Source organism: Lampris incognitus, chromosome 21, assembly GCF_029633865.1.
Source record: "Lampris incognitus isolate fLamInc1 chromosome 21, fLamInc1.hap2, whole genome shotgun sequence".
NCBI classification, from domain to species: domain Eukaryota; kingdom Metazoa; phylum Chordata; class Actinopteri; order Lampriformes; family Lampridae; genus Lampris; species Lampris incognitus.
Genome location: NC_079231.1, coordinates 7,702,188 through 7,717,743, shown reverse-complemented (window position 1 = coordinate 7,717,743; position 15,556 = coordinate 7,702,188). Strand labels below are relative to the sequence as shown.

At 45.3% G+C, this 15,556-nt stretch overlaps 1 protein-coding gene across 1 annotated transcript; it reads right to left on the bottom strand.

Annotated features, from left to right (window-relative positions):
* Nucleotides 1–14,254: 14,254 nt before the first annotated feature.
* LOC130131497 (ADP-ribosylation factor-like protein 4C) lies at nt 14,255–14,898 on the bottom strand. Its single transcript, XM_056301195.1, has one exon. The coding sequence runs from the start codon at nt 14,896–14,898 to the stop codon at nt 14,314–14,316; it is 585 nt and encodes a 194-aa protein (XP_056157170.1). The 3' UTR covers nt 14,255–14,313.
* Nucleotides 14,899–15,556: the final 658 nt, after the last annotated feature.

Genomic DNA, 15,556 nt, shown 5'->3' with positions numbered 1-15,556 from the left:
TTGAGGTTCAGAGAGTAAAAAGCAGTGGTTAAAGGGTCGGCGTGCCACTCAACTCAGCCAGAATAAAAGTTTTATTTCCTCCACAGAGCAGCAGACGAGTTTGGTTGCATCAGACACAGACTGTCACGCAGCAAATGAAGAACAAAAACATACCAGTTATTTCATTATTTGATCACTCTCTAAAGTTTTAACTCACGGTATAACATAGAGAAAATGACTGGATGTATGTAGCATATGTATATTCTACTGTTGTGTGTTCTACTGTCTATATGTGGTGACATGTATAGTCTACTGTCTATATGTGGTGATATGTATAGTCTACTGTCTATATGTGGTGATATGTATAGTCTCCTGTCTATATGTAGTGATATGTATAGTCTATTGTCTATATGTAGTGATATGTATAGTCTACTGTCTATATGTGGTGATATGTATAGTCTACTGTCTATATGTGGTGATATGTATAGTCTACTGTCAATATGTAGTGATATGTATAGTCTACTGTCTATATGTGGTGATATGTATAGTCTCCTGTCTATATGTAGTGATATGTATAGTCTATTGTCTATATGTAGTGATATGTATAGTCTACTGTCTATATGTGGTGATATGTATAGTCTACTGTCAATATGTAGTGATATATATAGTCTACTGTCTATATGTGGTGATATGTATAGTCTCCTGTCTATATGTAGTGATATGTATAGTCTATTGTCTATATGTAGTGATATGTATAGTCTCCTGTCTATATGTAGTGATATGTATAGTCTATTGTCTATATGTAGTGATATGTATAGTCTACTGTCTATATGTGGTGATATGTATAGTCTACTGTCAATATGTAGTGATATATATAGTCTACTGTCTATATGTGGTGATATGTATAGTCTCCTGTCTATATGTAGTGATATGTATAGTCTATTGTCTATATGTAGTGATATGTATAGTCTCCTGTCTATATGTAGTGATATGTATAGTCTATTGTCTATATGTAGTGATATGTATAGTCTGTATGTAGTGATTCCTGTAGTCTACTGTGTGTGTGTGTGTGTGTGTGTGTGTGTGTGTATATGCATATATATATGTATATCTATATATTTTTTTTTCCTTGTATGTACTGTATAATCTGATGCTGTACAGTAGCGATAGTAGACTTAATATAGAAACAGTTCTTTACTGATTCTTAACCATGGACATTGTGGACTCGGTACAGATTTGAAGCCATGCAGTGATGGAATCCTTTACTTATCCGTACAGAGCCCCTGACCGTGGGAATGTTTGGGCGTTTCTCTTGTCTGGACGAATGAGGACATCTGACTACCTGCGAACGGGGATCACAGTAATCTCTCCAAAACACCGACCTGTGGTTTTCTCCCCGAACTGACCAACCACCGACACCCTTTCATCCCCACCGAGGTATTCACGCTGCTTTGATCTGGCCACCCCAAGGCATGTCAGGGGGGAAAGGAAAACTTCTTTCTTCGGTTTTCTCCACTTCCCCGGCCCATATTTATTTACCTTATCTCGGCTGAAATTTCAGAAGTTCAGTGACCTTTGAAAAATATATCTGCTTCTCATCTCCTCTCGTATTTCTCTCGCTCCCGCGTCTCCGTTCCATCTCTCTTCTTGATCATACATGAACTGTTTTAACTTTGTGACCTCAGTAGTGTCGTACGAAAAAAGTGTCAATTCTGACCAGTGGTGGCTAGTTTGTCTTTTAGTGAAACCGGATTATTTTCATTTATCCTCTTCTCTGCATTACTGTGTGTGCGTGTGTGTGTGGGGGGGGGGGGGGGGCTGGATGGACTTTACAGCTCAGCCACATGAGACAGGTCAGAAGTCCACACCCTTCAAAACAAACAAATCTAAGTTATCCATCTTAAGCTCATGGCCATAACATTTGAGGCCCTGTCGTCTGTGTACAGTGTGATTCATTCAGGTATGTGCTGACATGTATTCCACCATTTTGTCACACCGGAGAAAGTTTGATGATGTACAACCCTGGTCCCCATATCCATCTGTTTGCTGACGGGGGGGGGGGATCCTTTTCGCCTCAATCCTCGGTAGTAGTTTGACTGGCACTTCTTTCTGTTTTTCAATGACAAATTAAGAATCAGGTACTTTGTTCGATCTGAGGGCTGTATCTTTGACCTTTGACCTCAAACTATTGTTTGTAACGTTCACGTTCTAGGACACGTTGAGGCGTATTGTACTCATTTTGTGTCACTCTGATTGCACCGGTTATATAAATGAGAGTTGTGCAAACAGATCTGGTTGAAGTGGATGTTTTAGCTTCGAGACGTGGCAAAGCGCACTTACTTTTTTTTTTTTCATCGTAAACGTAATCATAAGATCTGCAGAAATGACTCGTTCACCGCCAGCTTTCTACCCGCATTGGAGAGGTGGGTGGGGGTGTAAAATTCCCAACCATAAACACAGGTTATATCAGCCAACGCCACAAGTACCACTTATCTTCCCCTCTTTCACAAATTTAAATAACATAACACATGCATCCATGTGAAGCAGTTGGTCCAGAGCACCAGGAAGGGGCTCTGGCCTTGTTTCAGCTGCGGCCGGAAGAGAAATGCGAGCACGCCGTCCTAATGGCAGCTCTCTCTCTCTCTCTGGGCGAGTTCAAACCGGTTGCGACGGCTGTTGAACCGCACGCCATGAGGATTTGTCATGTTATGTTTGCTTGTGATCGGCTCAAGCTTCGCTCAGGCTTTGCCAAGTACGTTTTCACCACCCCGGGCCTGGCTGTAATCTGTTCAGTATGTACCCAAGCTACCGATTTTCAGTTTCGCTCATTTCCACCTGTTAAAACGGTCGTTTGGCGCTGCTGGCTGAGAGAGATCACTGGTGACGAGGAGACTTTAAACCTCAAGACGAACATTTTCATATTTATTGATTTCATATTGTCTTGTGTGTTCAATGATGACAGTCTGGGTGGAGCGTTTCGTGTTTAACGTTGCTGCTGCTTTCTTACATGGCGATGATTTGATCTCGGTGAGACCAAATGATCGACAAAAAGGATACAATTGATTGATTTTTGGACATGTTTGTGTTTAAACCAGGTTGAATGTGTGTTATGTTATGTTGCGTCCAGTAATAGGTTTACACTGTTATCCACATTTAAGTTGGGTTTTTTTTTCCTTTTGTCATATTGTCTATTTATGTTTGGTTTATTAATAAATTAATAAATAAAATTATTAAAGCAAAATATAAATAGATGTACGCCAAAGATAAGTTTCTTTACCTGTAAGCTCTCAGAAAGTCTTAGTCTTTATTTCACCAACCTAGCTCAGACAGAAGCCCCGCCTTCCAACCGCTGACATTCGTCAGTCTGTTTCCATGGTTACAGTTAATCCCATCTCCAATGTTAAACCACACCCTAACTATAACCCTACAACAAAAAACCTTAAACTCTCCCGTTATGTGTTGTCACCCAATCAAACAACCAATCAATCGTTGATTGGTTGACGTTTGCTAATTAACTGTCGTGAGACGTCCGGACAGGTGTGCAATGGATCTCATTGGCTGAGAGGAGCAGCAAGGCGGAACTTCCGTCTGATAGATATATGGGCCTGTACTCCTCCGTTCGGCCCGTGGGAGAGGCCGGTTGTGGTCTGGTGGGACCTGGCCTCAGAATCCCAGCGCCGAGCCGTGTAATCTCATCTGGTGGAAAGTCACTGGTTAGGCTGTTAATGACACGCTCGTCTCCCCTTCGTCAGCCTGCAACGTCTGTCATTTGAGGCTGAACATCGCCCACCGTGAGACATCGTAAACAAACTGCTTTGGTTGGAATCCAACCTTCGTCTCTCTTCTCTCAACCTTTTTCGTCTTTCTGCTCCTCTTGCCTTTAACAGGTATCATCATCATATACTGTCTTTCCCCTCTTATCTCACTCCATCGCTTTCTTTAGGTGTTATTCCTCTCTCGTCCCCTCTCGCCCCCTCTTTCTCTGAACCCATGCAATGCATGTATGTACGTGCACACTTGCATCCCCTGTGTGTGTGTGTGTGTGTGTGTGTGTGTGTGTGTGTGTCAGAGAGAGGACCAGGCTAAAGGAGTCATTATTGAGTTGGAGCAATGCCAGCCCACCCTATCATTCTGCTCAAACCACTGCGGCTGCTACCTGTAAACTGAATTAGCTTGTGAGCAGCCGGGCTGAGCAGATGTCCTGATAGCAGACACCCAACCTTTACTGCTCCTTTGTCATCTATTCACTGGAAGATGCACTTCCCAAGATTTTTCACATAGGCACGCATCCTTTTTGGGGCTTTCTCTAACCGGCATCTATCCGAAATGTGAAAGCTTTTTTGTAGTTGCCCATTTTAATGGTTGTTATCTGCTAACACTTCCCTAAGAGCAGCCAAATGAGCAAGGCGGGTAGTGGCAAGTCGGAATAAAGCAGCAAGGTTGTGGCTAACGAGCAGATACAGCAGAACAAGCTGATACAGTGCTTTTCTGTCTTCGCGTCTCTCCAGAAACCTGACAGACGACCAGCTGATTCACCTCCCCTTTTCCATGCTATGCTACATTATACTTGGTAGCCCAATCGAGGTTACAGGATTTCTGTACACAGACCTAATACTGTGAACCATTTGATGGTTTTCTAGGTACGGGGATCACATCATTGACTCCAAATGGTTAAATCATTCATAAGTAAATGATGTCTGTAGGCCTTGTAATGTAACTTTTGGTGGGGGAGGGGGGGGGTGTCAGCATTAGGATTAAAGAAAACGTACTCGCATCCGTAGAATAAAATGCTCCAAATCAGATTTATTCAAGCAGGGATAACGCCTTGACAAGATTGCGGGGGTGCTTTTCCTCTGATTCATGTTCAGTTTCTTTGATTGTGCACCTGAAGAGGTTTTTTTAGTGTGCACATGTCTTTGGGATGGCAGACCCTGAAAGTTATCAGGGACATGTCTCCTGGAGGAGGAGGAAGAAGGAGGAGGAGGAGGAGGAGGAAGAAAATTAAGCGGATCAACTCCGTTTCATCTGAAAGACAGACAATGTTATGGCACAGCTAACATCATAACAGCAAATCCACCAACAAATGTAGAAGTGGAAAAAATCTCATTCAACCTTCCCCGGCCACCTTAAAGCATTTGAGTTTCAAAGGTCAAAGGTTAGCAGACACTTGAGGGAAAACCACCACACCACAGCTTAGTTGTGGTGTGGTGGTTTCCCTTCAACTGGTGATGATCATCATCTTCTAATTAAGTTGTGGTGTGGTGGCTTCCCTTCAACTGATGATGATGATGATCATCATCATCATCTTCTAACTAAGTTGTCGTGTAGTGGCTTCCCTTCAATGATGATGATGATGATGATCATCATCATCATCATCACTTGAAGGGAAGCCACTACACCACAGCTAAGTTGAACCAAATCTGAGGAAAGTTAGAAACTCGAGGAACTCAGCAACTGGTTCTTCTTGAACGTCAAGAAGAATCCGTCGCTGTGTTGCTTGAGTTTCCAATTTTCCTCAGATTCGGTTCAACTAAGCTGTGGTGTCGTGGTTTCCCTTCAACTGATGATCATCATCGTCTTCTAACTAAGTTGTGATCATCATCATCACTTGAAGGGAAGCCACTACACCACAGCTAAGTTGAACCGAATCTGAGGAAAGTTGGATACTCAAGCCACTTGGCGATGGATTCTTCTTCACGTTTAAATGAGCGTGGAGGAATTATGGAGGACCAACCTATAGAAAACTCCCCCTAAACCCCCCCCCCCTCTCTCAGGAGGTCACGGTTATTTTTCCAAACGCACTCCGTGCGTGCTTAGCACCACTTCGGAGTGTTTCTGTGATCTGCTCAGTGTCTGCATTTAAACCCTGGCGTTGTTAATCCTCTGTTGTGTCTTTGTGCCACGTCTGCAGTAACTGGGTTTGACAGGACACAGGCAGAAAGAGCGATAATAAGGTGCAATGCCGCCTACGCATCGGGCCTTTGAGTTCGCCGGAGCAGATTTCTCTCTTTGGAAAGAAAAATACGTTGGATTGCAGAAAAATGTGGCAACAGCTTCCACAAAATGATCAGTGGGGCGGCGTCCAAATGAGTGTCGGTGCACTTTGTAAAGGACGGAGGGAGGCTTTCGTCTTTGGCTGATTAAACGTGGCTCGCTTTATCGATTTCTGATGCAAAAGCATACACTGTGATGTAAAATATCAGGGTGGGATGTAAAATAATGGATACGGTCTCCACAAACACTTTCTAGCCACTATCCTTTTAAACCTTGTAATTGCTTGTGGTTTTGTTTTAGCATGTTGAACCATAACTCATTTCTCCAGCCAGGCTGCTGTTGAGATGTGTTTGTTTTACTGGTCTTGTTTTATTGCACCATAGTTACAGAGATATTTCCTCTGTCTGCCTTTACATACGTATGAACAGTTCAGATTTATACAGTAAGGAGGTAATGTTGTTTTTTGGGGGGGTTGGGGGGGAGGGACCCCCCCACACACACTTTTCTCCCAATTGTACTTGGCCAACTACTCCACTCTTCCGAGCTGTCCTGGTCTTCTGCTCCACCCCCTCTGCCGATCCGGGGAGGGCTGCAGACTACCACATGCCTCCTCCCATACATGTGGAGTCGCCAGCCGCTTCTTTTCACCTGACAGTGAGGAGTTTCGTCCATATCCCGCACTTGACCTATCACGCCATGACAGCAAAGCTTACTGTGGGGATGAGGCTGTTCTGCTAACTTCTCGAAAAGTTGACTTTTTGAAGAAACAAGGACTTCACCCAACAGCAGCGATGATCTCCATACTGTTCAGGGTCATGGAGCCCAAAGCATTATGGGAACGCTGACCACACAAACTCATTTGCCAAAGACAGATTATCCATTATCTGCCGTCTGCGGAGGCGAGTGGACACAAACAAATGAGGATGTCACGTTTTGACGGGAGGCCACTGCGAGGTGATGATGAAATACTGGAAGTAAAAACACTGTGGGTTTGCGTCGACATATTCGCTCGTTTAATTTTAGAAATTAGAGAAACCGGTAGAGTGTTGCAGATGCGGCTGTGCATCTAGAAACGAGGTGGATCTGTCCACCGGTATCGTAACGACTTAGCTCGACAAACTTCTCAAGACAAATTCCTGCAAATCAGAAACATCTGAAATAATCTCACCTCGCCAGATGATTATCCTCACTCCTCCTTACGTAGCTCTTCTTTATGGTACAATGCAACATAAGCACGCCGTTTAGATGAGCATCTTTTGACATGTGTGACATCACATAGGCACAAAGAGAAACAGAAGGCAGCTAAAGGGAGTGAGGGAGAGATTGAGAGGGAGAGAGAGGATATGAATTTGACTGAATGCATGCTATTTGCATTTGTCCTCCCCTGAGCAGAGATCTATACTCATTTCTCATTCTTCTCTCTCTCTCTTTCTCGCTCTCTCTCAGTCGCTCTCTCAATCTATCGCTCTCTTGCTCGCTCTCGCTCTCTCTCATATACACACCCTGTCACCCTATACTTGTGGGGACCCCTCGTTAGCTAAATTAGTTCCCTAGCCCTTAATCCTAGCCTTAACCATCATAACTACATATGTAACCTTAACCCTTACCCTAGTTTTAACCTAATACTAATTCTAACCTTAACCCTGAACCCAAGTCCTAACCCTAAAATAGACCCTTTTCCTCATGGGGACCCATAAAATGTCCCCACAATGTAGGGCGCACACACACACACACACACATGGTTTCCGTGATTAAAATTATAGTGATGTTGGAAACCTCAGAGAGCTTCATTTCTGACGCCAGACGTGACTCTCTCAATTCACGGCAGAAAACGTCTATTCTGACTATACGATCATTCCACATCGAGTCTTCAGATCTAAATTTTCTCATTCTTGATTGACATGAATGAAATTTTCTGTAAATTCAGGGGTGCGCTTCAAAATATTTGACCTCGTTCTCTGGACCGCCGGTGAAACGTGCGAAACTTCATCGGGAAACGTGGAATTATTTCACATTGGAGCAGAAGCTGTGTCTCGGTGACTCAACGAGGAATCACATGGGTAGCTTTGACAGACATTTTTTTCCAGCGATGTGAAAACCGCTGGGAGAGGACCCGCGGAGCCTGGGAATACACCCGGATTAGCCTGCGCCTGAGCCACTTCAGAGGCCTCCACTAAACGGATCCTGGCTTCACAAGCTCATTTCATGGATAAGGGGTCATTAAGGCCCGCTGTAGTAATGCCATTCTACATGGTATTGGCATCTTAAAGATGAAATGTGTACCATTGCTGCTTCGCTCCAGTATTACTGCATGATTTGAAAACATCAGCGGTGGTTGCGTAGTGGTGCAGCATATCTGCAAAACAGCGGATCCGTATTTGAAATGTATCTGAAGTAACAGCCAGTGAAGATGTTTTCGCTCCTCAGTTTCGGCTGAAAATCACAAGTACTAGTTTCTCATGGCTCACATTTTAGTCATTTAAATCGATTGGCATGTGGTGTTGTGATAATATTACGCACTGTGGTATTCTCACGTGAGTACTACACAGTATGGGAATGCTATTTCCCTTGTTGTTGTAAACTTGTCATTTATTTTCTCAAACAAAGATAACATTTTTTGTGTTTTTGTGAATTCGCGGTCACATATGCACACATACACAGACTTTATTGAATGGTGCTTGCACTAATGATTGCACACGGCATCTATTATTCTAATACTGTACACAGATAACACCAACCATGTAATATTAAGACCTCTCTTCATATTACTTTTGACCTTTTTTTTTAACTCACATTACCCTTTACTTTTTATGTCATTCTTCCATTTATTGCTTTGTCTTAATAGCTAAGTAATCATGGTATCAAGCCAAATTCCTAGTGATGTAAAAACTTACTTTGCAACTGATTCTGGTTCTGATTTCGCCAGTTTTCTCATATTATGGATGGATTTCCAACTGAGCTTAAAGGTAGACGATCAGTTTCAGTCGACTCCTACTAGTTAACATCTGTATGCAACACTAGCAGTGTCTACGTGTTAATATGTCAGACGTCAGGACCTTGGCATTTTGACAGAGGGCCTTCTCACCCATACCAAGTCAGACAGACCTTTTAACAACCTCGGCTTCACCCTTGAAGCGTGTGTGGACACAACACAAGCTACCACGAGGAACAGCAATGGTAGATTGTGTAAGTGTCAGTTTACTGTTTGAGGGCCTAGAGGACATCGCTCATTTGTTTTCCCTGTCATCATTTCCCACATCTGATCCAGGGATTTAAAGTATCAACAATCTCATCACGATCTGGCATCTCAACCTCAGTCTCTCTGGACTGTGTCATGGTCTGGTGTTTGAATAGGTACACCAGCCCGGTAAAGGCCGTCTGGTTTCACTAATGCTGTTAACAACACTAGCATTAGCACTGGGCGGCACGGTGGCGCAGTGATTAGTGCTGTCGCCTCATGGCAAGAAGGTCCTGGGTTCGAACCCCGGGGTTGTCCAACCTTGAGGGTCATCCTAGGTCGTCCTCTGTGTGGAGTTTGCACGTTCTCCCCGTGTCTGCGGTGGGTTTTCTCCGGGTGCTCCGGTTTCCCCCACCATCAAAAAGACATGCATGTTAGGGTTAATACTCCTGTCTGTGCCCCTGACCGAGGCAATGGAAAGAAGAACTGGAGTTGGTCCCCGGGTTCGGCATAGCGGCTGCCCACTGCTCCTAGCTACAGAGCTAGGATGGGTTAAATGCAGAGCATGAATTTCCCCACGGGGATTAAAAAAAGTAGCACGTGCCCGTCTATATTGAAGTGATATGTTTTGCGGGTCACTGTTTGCAGCAGGGCCTTCTGAGGCATAGATAAAACCCAGCCGCTGAGGATGCACAAGCCAGTGCATTCTTAGTGCCGGTCCCAAGCCTGGATGAATGGGGAGGGTTGCATCAGGGAGAGCATCTGGCGTAAAACCTTTGCCACATCAAATATGTGGATCATAAATCAGATTTCCATACCAGATCGGTCAAGGCCCGGGTTACCAACGACCGCCACCGGTACTGTTGGCCAGCTGGGTGCTGGTGGAAACTATGCTACTGTTTGGCGAAGGAGAAGGATGTGGTGAGGGAGGACATGCAGGTGGCTGGTGTAACAGAGGAAGATGCAGAGGACAGGAAAAGATTGAAACGGATGATCCGCTGTGGCGACCCCTAACGGGAGCAGCCAAAAGTAGTAGTAGTAGTAGTAGTAGTAGATTCTGAGGCATAAGTAAGGCCTACCTCAGCCCTTCAATGGTCTCTGGTGATACTCTGCAGTGAATACCAATTACCGTTGCATATATTGCTGTGTACAATGATTCCTTTTCTACATACACTTGCCATTTTTATGCTCTCTTGGCCTAATTTTCCAGTTTTACTTTTTGGTGGGAACACTTTTCTATTTTGCACTTTGATTTTTCCAATTCTTTGGCTCTTTACGAAACTAAACTAAATACTCTCAATTTCACATGCACTCCTGGGTATGATACGATTGCTACGTATGAAGCAAAGTACTACTACTACTACTACTACCACTTCATATAGTACTGCTATGATACAGGCCAAGAGGCTTTTTGGATATGACGGATTAGGAGAGCTTGTCTACACAGTGATTTTTAATATCGGCAGCTTCTCTCGACAAACATGTTTGGGGGCAGAACTGTCACAGGAAATAGAGACAAACGGGGAGATTAAGTGTCTGAAAGCCCGACAAGCCCATAGAGTGAAGAAATCACACCCCTGCACATGGAACGAAACAAAGCTTTTTTCTTTTTTTTTTTCTTTTTTTAATAAAGCACGTTAGCATCCTTATCGTTCGGCAGCGCTCAAAGCACCTGCCTGCTCAGCGAAAACAAGACAATCCTCTCTTTTGGACCGCTTAGATAGGAAAGAGAGGATTATTCTGCAAGAGAATACCAAGGCGTTGGGATTAAACCCTTTCCCGGCCGGCCACCCACGGCATCAGACGGGGAGTACTAACTCGCTCCCGGGTCTTTGACGATCATCTCCACATGCTGTCAGAGTTGATGTAGCACATAGATCGAAGAGAGTCACATTAGAATGAAGGCAGATGCGCCGCATCTGTGACGTAAACTGGCTTTCGCCCACCCGGTTTCTGAAGGGGGGAATGCCCGTAATGCAGAATTTCTCTTACACTGAAAGCAGCTCATTTTAGATGTTGTGAACCAGAAATGACCTCTCTCTTAAAAAAAAAAAAAAAACCTAGCCTCCAAAATAAGAGACCAGACTTTAAATTTTTGAGGTCATCACAAAGTATGATGTTCTAGTTATTCCAGTGAAATTGTGATGAAATGGATGTAAGTTTAAAATCTTGGACAAAATCTGGGCCGGGAAAGTGAGTGACGTGTTCCTCTGTCTCAAAAAACTATTAACCATGTTCTTGAGCAAGGCACTTCCCACTGGAGCTGCTCAGTACACTCTTACAGCCCTGTTCTACTCTGATACAGGTCCACATATTAACAACTGTGAGCTGCCCAGTAAAACCACACCCTTTGACTCTCCACTACTGGGACCTGCCCAGTACCACCACTGTAGTCTGCTGTCGATCACTGGGAACTGACGAGTACAACCATGGTCTTCTACTGTCAACCACTGGGGGCTGTCCAGTAAGCCACTCTCGTCTACTGTCAACCACTGGGAGGTGTCCAGTACAACCACTCTAGTCTACTGTCGACCACTGGGAGGTGACCAGTAAAACTACTCTACTCTACTTCTTGACCACTGGGAGGTGTCCAGTGCAAACATAGTTCTCTGTTGTTGATCACTGGGAGCTACCCAGTACAAACATAGTCTTCTTCTGTTAACCACTGGGAGCTGCCCAGTAAAGCCACTCTAGTCTACTGTCGACCACTGGGAGGTGACCAGTACAGCCACTTTAGTCTACTGTCGACCACTGTGAGGTGACCAGTATAAACATAGTTCTCTATTGTCAATCACTGGGAGCTACCCAGTATAACCATAGTATTCTGCTGTTAACCACTGGGAGCTACTGAGTACAACCATAGTCGGCTACTTCCTCTAACCCCAGTAACTTGTATTCTATTTATTCTAGGGGGAGACATGGCAGCCCCTCACTTAGAGAAGAGATATGGCTTCATGACATCACAGTCTTCTCCCAGTCAACACAGCCCAACATTAAAGAGCCTGGGGCTTGTTATTTCAGAAATCACAACGCTCCGTCTGCACCGCAGGGCCTTTGACTGACACCCGTACGAAAACATACAATTATCCAGCAATAGCCTCCATCTGGCAAGTAAGCTGTCGAAAAGTAAATCACGCGCCCCTTCCCCTCAGCGCTGACAACAGCAAAACACACTTTGACATCACAATGGGCTTTTCCATTGGGATGCCATGTCGGTAGCCAAGAAGACACGAGCTACAAAGACCACAATCTATTATGTATGACGGATGGGAATTTAGCCACCAGGACTACCAGTACATTTGACGGCAGAGAAGAAAATCACTAAACAACCGGAGCGAAATACAAGGATTGGACATGTAACAGAGGGAATGATCTCTGAACAACAGTCAGAAATATAACCAGTGTTTGGCTGCTGGGTGTCGGTACACTAAGTCCCCATCATTGTAAAATAAAAAGCTCATTTAGCTTCTCAGTGAAGTGAAATGAAAGTCGGTGGACACGCAGACTCCTTTACAAAGAGTTTTATTGCAAAAATACTGGTTTTCTTTCGTGTTTAGCGCCTATACTGTTTGGTTTTGCTGTGTTTTGCCTGTAGTGCTATACTGTGAGGTGTACATCGTGGCTGTCATGCTGGGTTGAACACAGGCGAAGCTGATCGATGCAGGGGAAAATAAGCCTTGAGAGACTTATATTAGTTCACAATAACCGTATTCACCAGCCGTCCAGTCAGTTCAGATTAAAGCAGGGAGGGAAAGCATCTTTAAGTAATATAAGCATGGCAATCTTGACGGTCTGTGTAGCTCGAGGGGTGGAAGATGGCACTGCCTTCCAGGGTTGCGAGTTCCAATTCCTTGTGTGTCTTCATTGGAGCAGGTGGAGGGGGCCACCGGTATTGCTGGGGTGGTGAGTTCAATTCCTGCAGGGGGCCACCTCCCTTAAAACCATCGGCACTCCTTGTTTTTTCTATTAAAGGCCTTCACCAAGCACCTTACGGACAGCATATCGTGGTACTCGACACTGAATATTGTCGAGAAAATTCTGAAAACAGCGATTTCACAGGTGCCAGCCTGTCGAACCGGTCGTTCCTCTCCTGTGTTACAGCCCTGGCGGTGGGAGGGGGGGGGGTAATATTTAGGAATGCACTGATAACACTTATATGTAGAGGAGTAGAATAATATATACAAGAGACGTCGTCAGTTTTGGGGTTACTGGAAGAAAAACTGTTTCTGCATTTCAAATACCCAGTGTCATTTTATGATCCTGCACAACATCCCATGTGGCTTTACTTTCATTTGCTGAAATTTCTGCATGGCTCTTGGTAGTAGTGAATATTACTACTGGGGAGAGACTCAGTGAGCACAGTCTAGCCATTGAAAAGGGCGGACACAAAAAATCTTGGCTACCAAAAAAAGCAAAGAATACGTGGTCCCTGTACGGCAGGTGAGGTCGAGACAGAGACGCACTTCCTCCTAAATTGTGAGAAATTCCAAAACATAAGAGAAAAATGCCAGGAGAAATTTGAAAATCGGATTCCAAAATTTCTAGCCCTGAATAAGACAGAGCAATGGCCACTTATTTTTGGAGCGGGCCAAAGGTCACACACTTGCGGCACAATATGTGTCAGAATGGCATAGCCTAAGGGTCAGTGAGTGAGCAAAACAGTCAATTACTGTTCCAATTACTGTCAATTACTGTCCAAATACTATTCTGTATTTCTACCAGTCCTACCTATGACTTTTCCCATTTATGTTGTTTTTATCTTTTTCTTTTTTTAATACTCTATTAACCTGTTTCACTGTCACCTGCTTTGGCAACATTGTAATGAATGCAGCCATGCCAATAAAGCGTTATTGAATTGAATTGAGTTGAGTTAAACTGAACTGAATCGTCATTAGCCACCCTTGACTCCAGTTTGGTATCGGCCCTCGTGAATAGGGGGTGGTGGCGAGGGTACAGTGTTACAGTGCATTCCCAATAATCACATTTGCTACGTCATCACATCTGTGCACAGCACAAAGCGTTGGCAATAGAGAACTTAGCCGATAGATCCATAAACTAAATGTGCAGAGACAAATGCATGTGTGTGTATCAGCTAACGCGCACACGTGCGCACGCACACGTGTGCCAGTCATCAGAGCAGGGGACGCACGGCACGCCCGCGGTCACTGCCGCTTATTCTTTCGCTGTTTCAGCGATTTCCTCCGTTTCACAATCATCTCGTACAATGTATCCATCCCTTCATCCAGCCCCTCTCCGATGATGGCGCAGGCCGGCTGGACGTGGTACGGGGTGGAGGGGCTGAGCTCGGACAGGGCCAGCTGTCTCTCTATGTCCGCCACGGGCAGCGACCTGGGCAGGTCCTGCTTGTTGGCGATCACCAGCAGCGGGGTGCCCTGGTTCTCCGCGAACTTGGTGATCTTGTGCAGCTCCGCCTTGGCCTCCTCCAGCCGGTCCACGTCCACGGAGTCCACCACGTAGACGATGCCGTCGGTGCAGCGGCTGTAGGGCTTCCACAGCGGCCGCAGCTTCTCCTGGCCGCCGACGTCCCAGAAGTGACAGCTGATGCCCCTCGCGCCGCCGTTGCTCAGCCGGATCCTCTCGGTGTTGAAGCCGATGGTGGGCACGGTGTTGACGAACTCGTTGAATTTCAGCCGGTACAGCACGGTGGTCTTGCCCGCAGAATCCAGACCGAGCATGACGATGTGCAAGGACTGGAAGGCGGCCAGATTTGAGAAACTATTCCCCATTTTGCAGCCCTGCGCAGAAACGCGACAAAATGCACTCCTGCAAAAAAGGCAAATAATTCAGCTCGGCGGAGCAGATGTGGCGGTGGATTAGGAATAGCCCATGACTTCTGACACTGCTGTTAGAACCCAGTCATTGCATGCGGCATATAATGATAAAACAAAACAAAACAAACAACAACAAAAAACCCCACGCAGGAACGACTGTTTCCGCGTCCTCTCTCACCACTTCTCACTCCTGCTCAACAGATCGGAAGGGCGCAGCCCTCGATGCGCGGCGACACGCCGACTGCCAAACAAGCCGCAGCATCACTGGACTCCATCCCAAAACGGTGTGCGTAAAAAAAAAAGAGAAGAAGAAGAAGAAGTGCGGAGAATTCGTCGTGCGCGTCGTTCGTTAAAGGTGACTCACCACCCGTAGGTCTCTCGTAGGAGCAGATTCAGATTTTGGGGGGTTGCCGCGAAGGTGGAGGAAGAGGAGGAGGTGGCGGCTCCTCCGAGGCCTGCGTTTCAATGCCAAGGATCCTGCGCCTATAACTTGGGAGACGTGTGATCAGAATAAAAAGTTGCCTTCGAGTCCAGCTATAATACGGCAGTATCCAAAATACAGGAACGAGATAAAACACCGCGCAGCAACACTCGTTGTAGGACGTTCAGCAGC

Bases quoted from the DNA above. Each gene is read 5' to 3' on its own strand.
- LOC130131497 (XM_056301195.1), bottom strand. From the start codon at position 14,898: ATGGGGAATAGTTTCTCAAATCTGGCCGCCTTCCAGTCCTTGCACATC.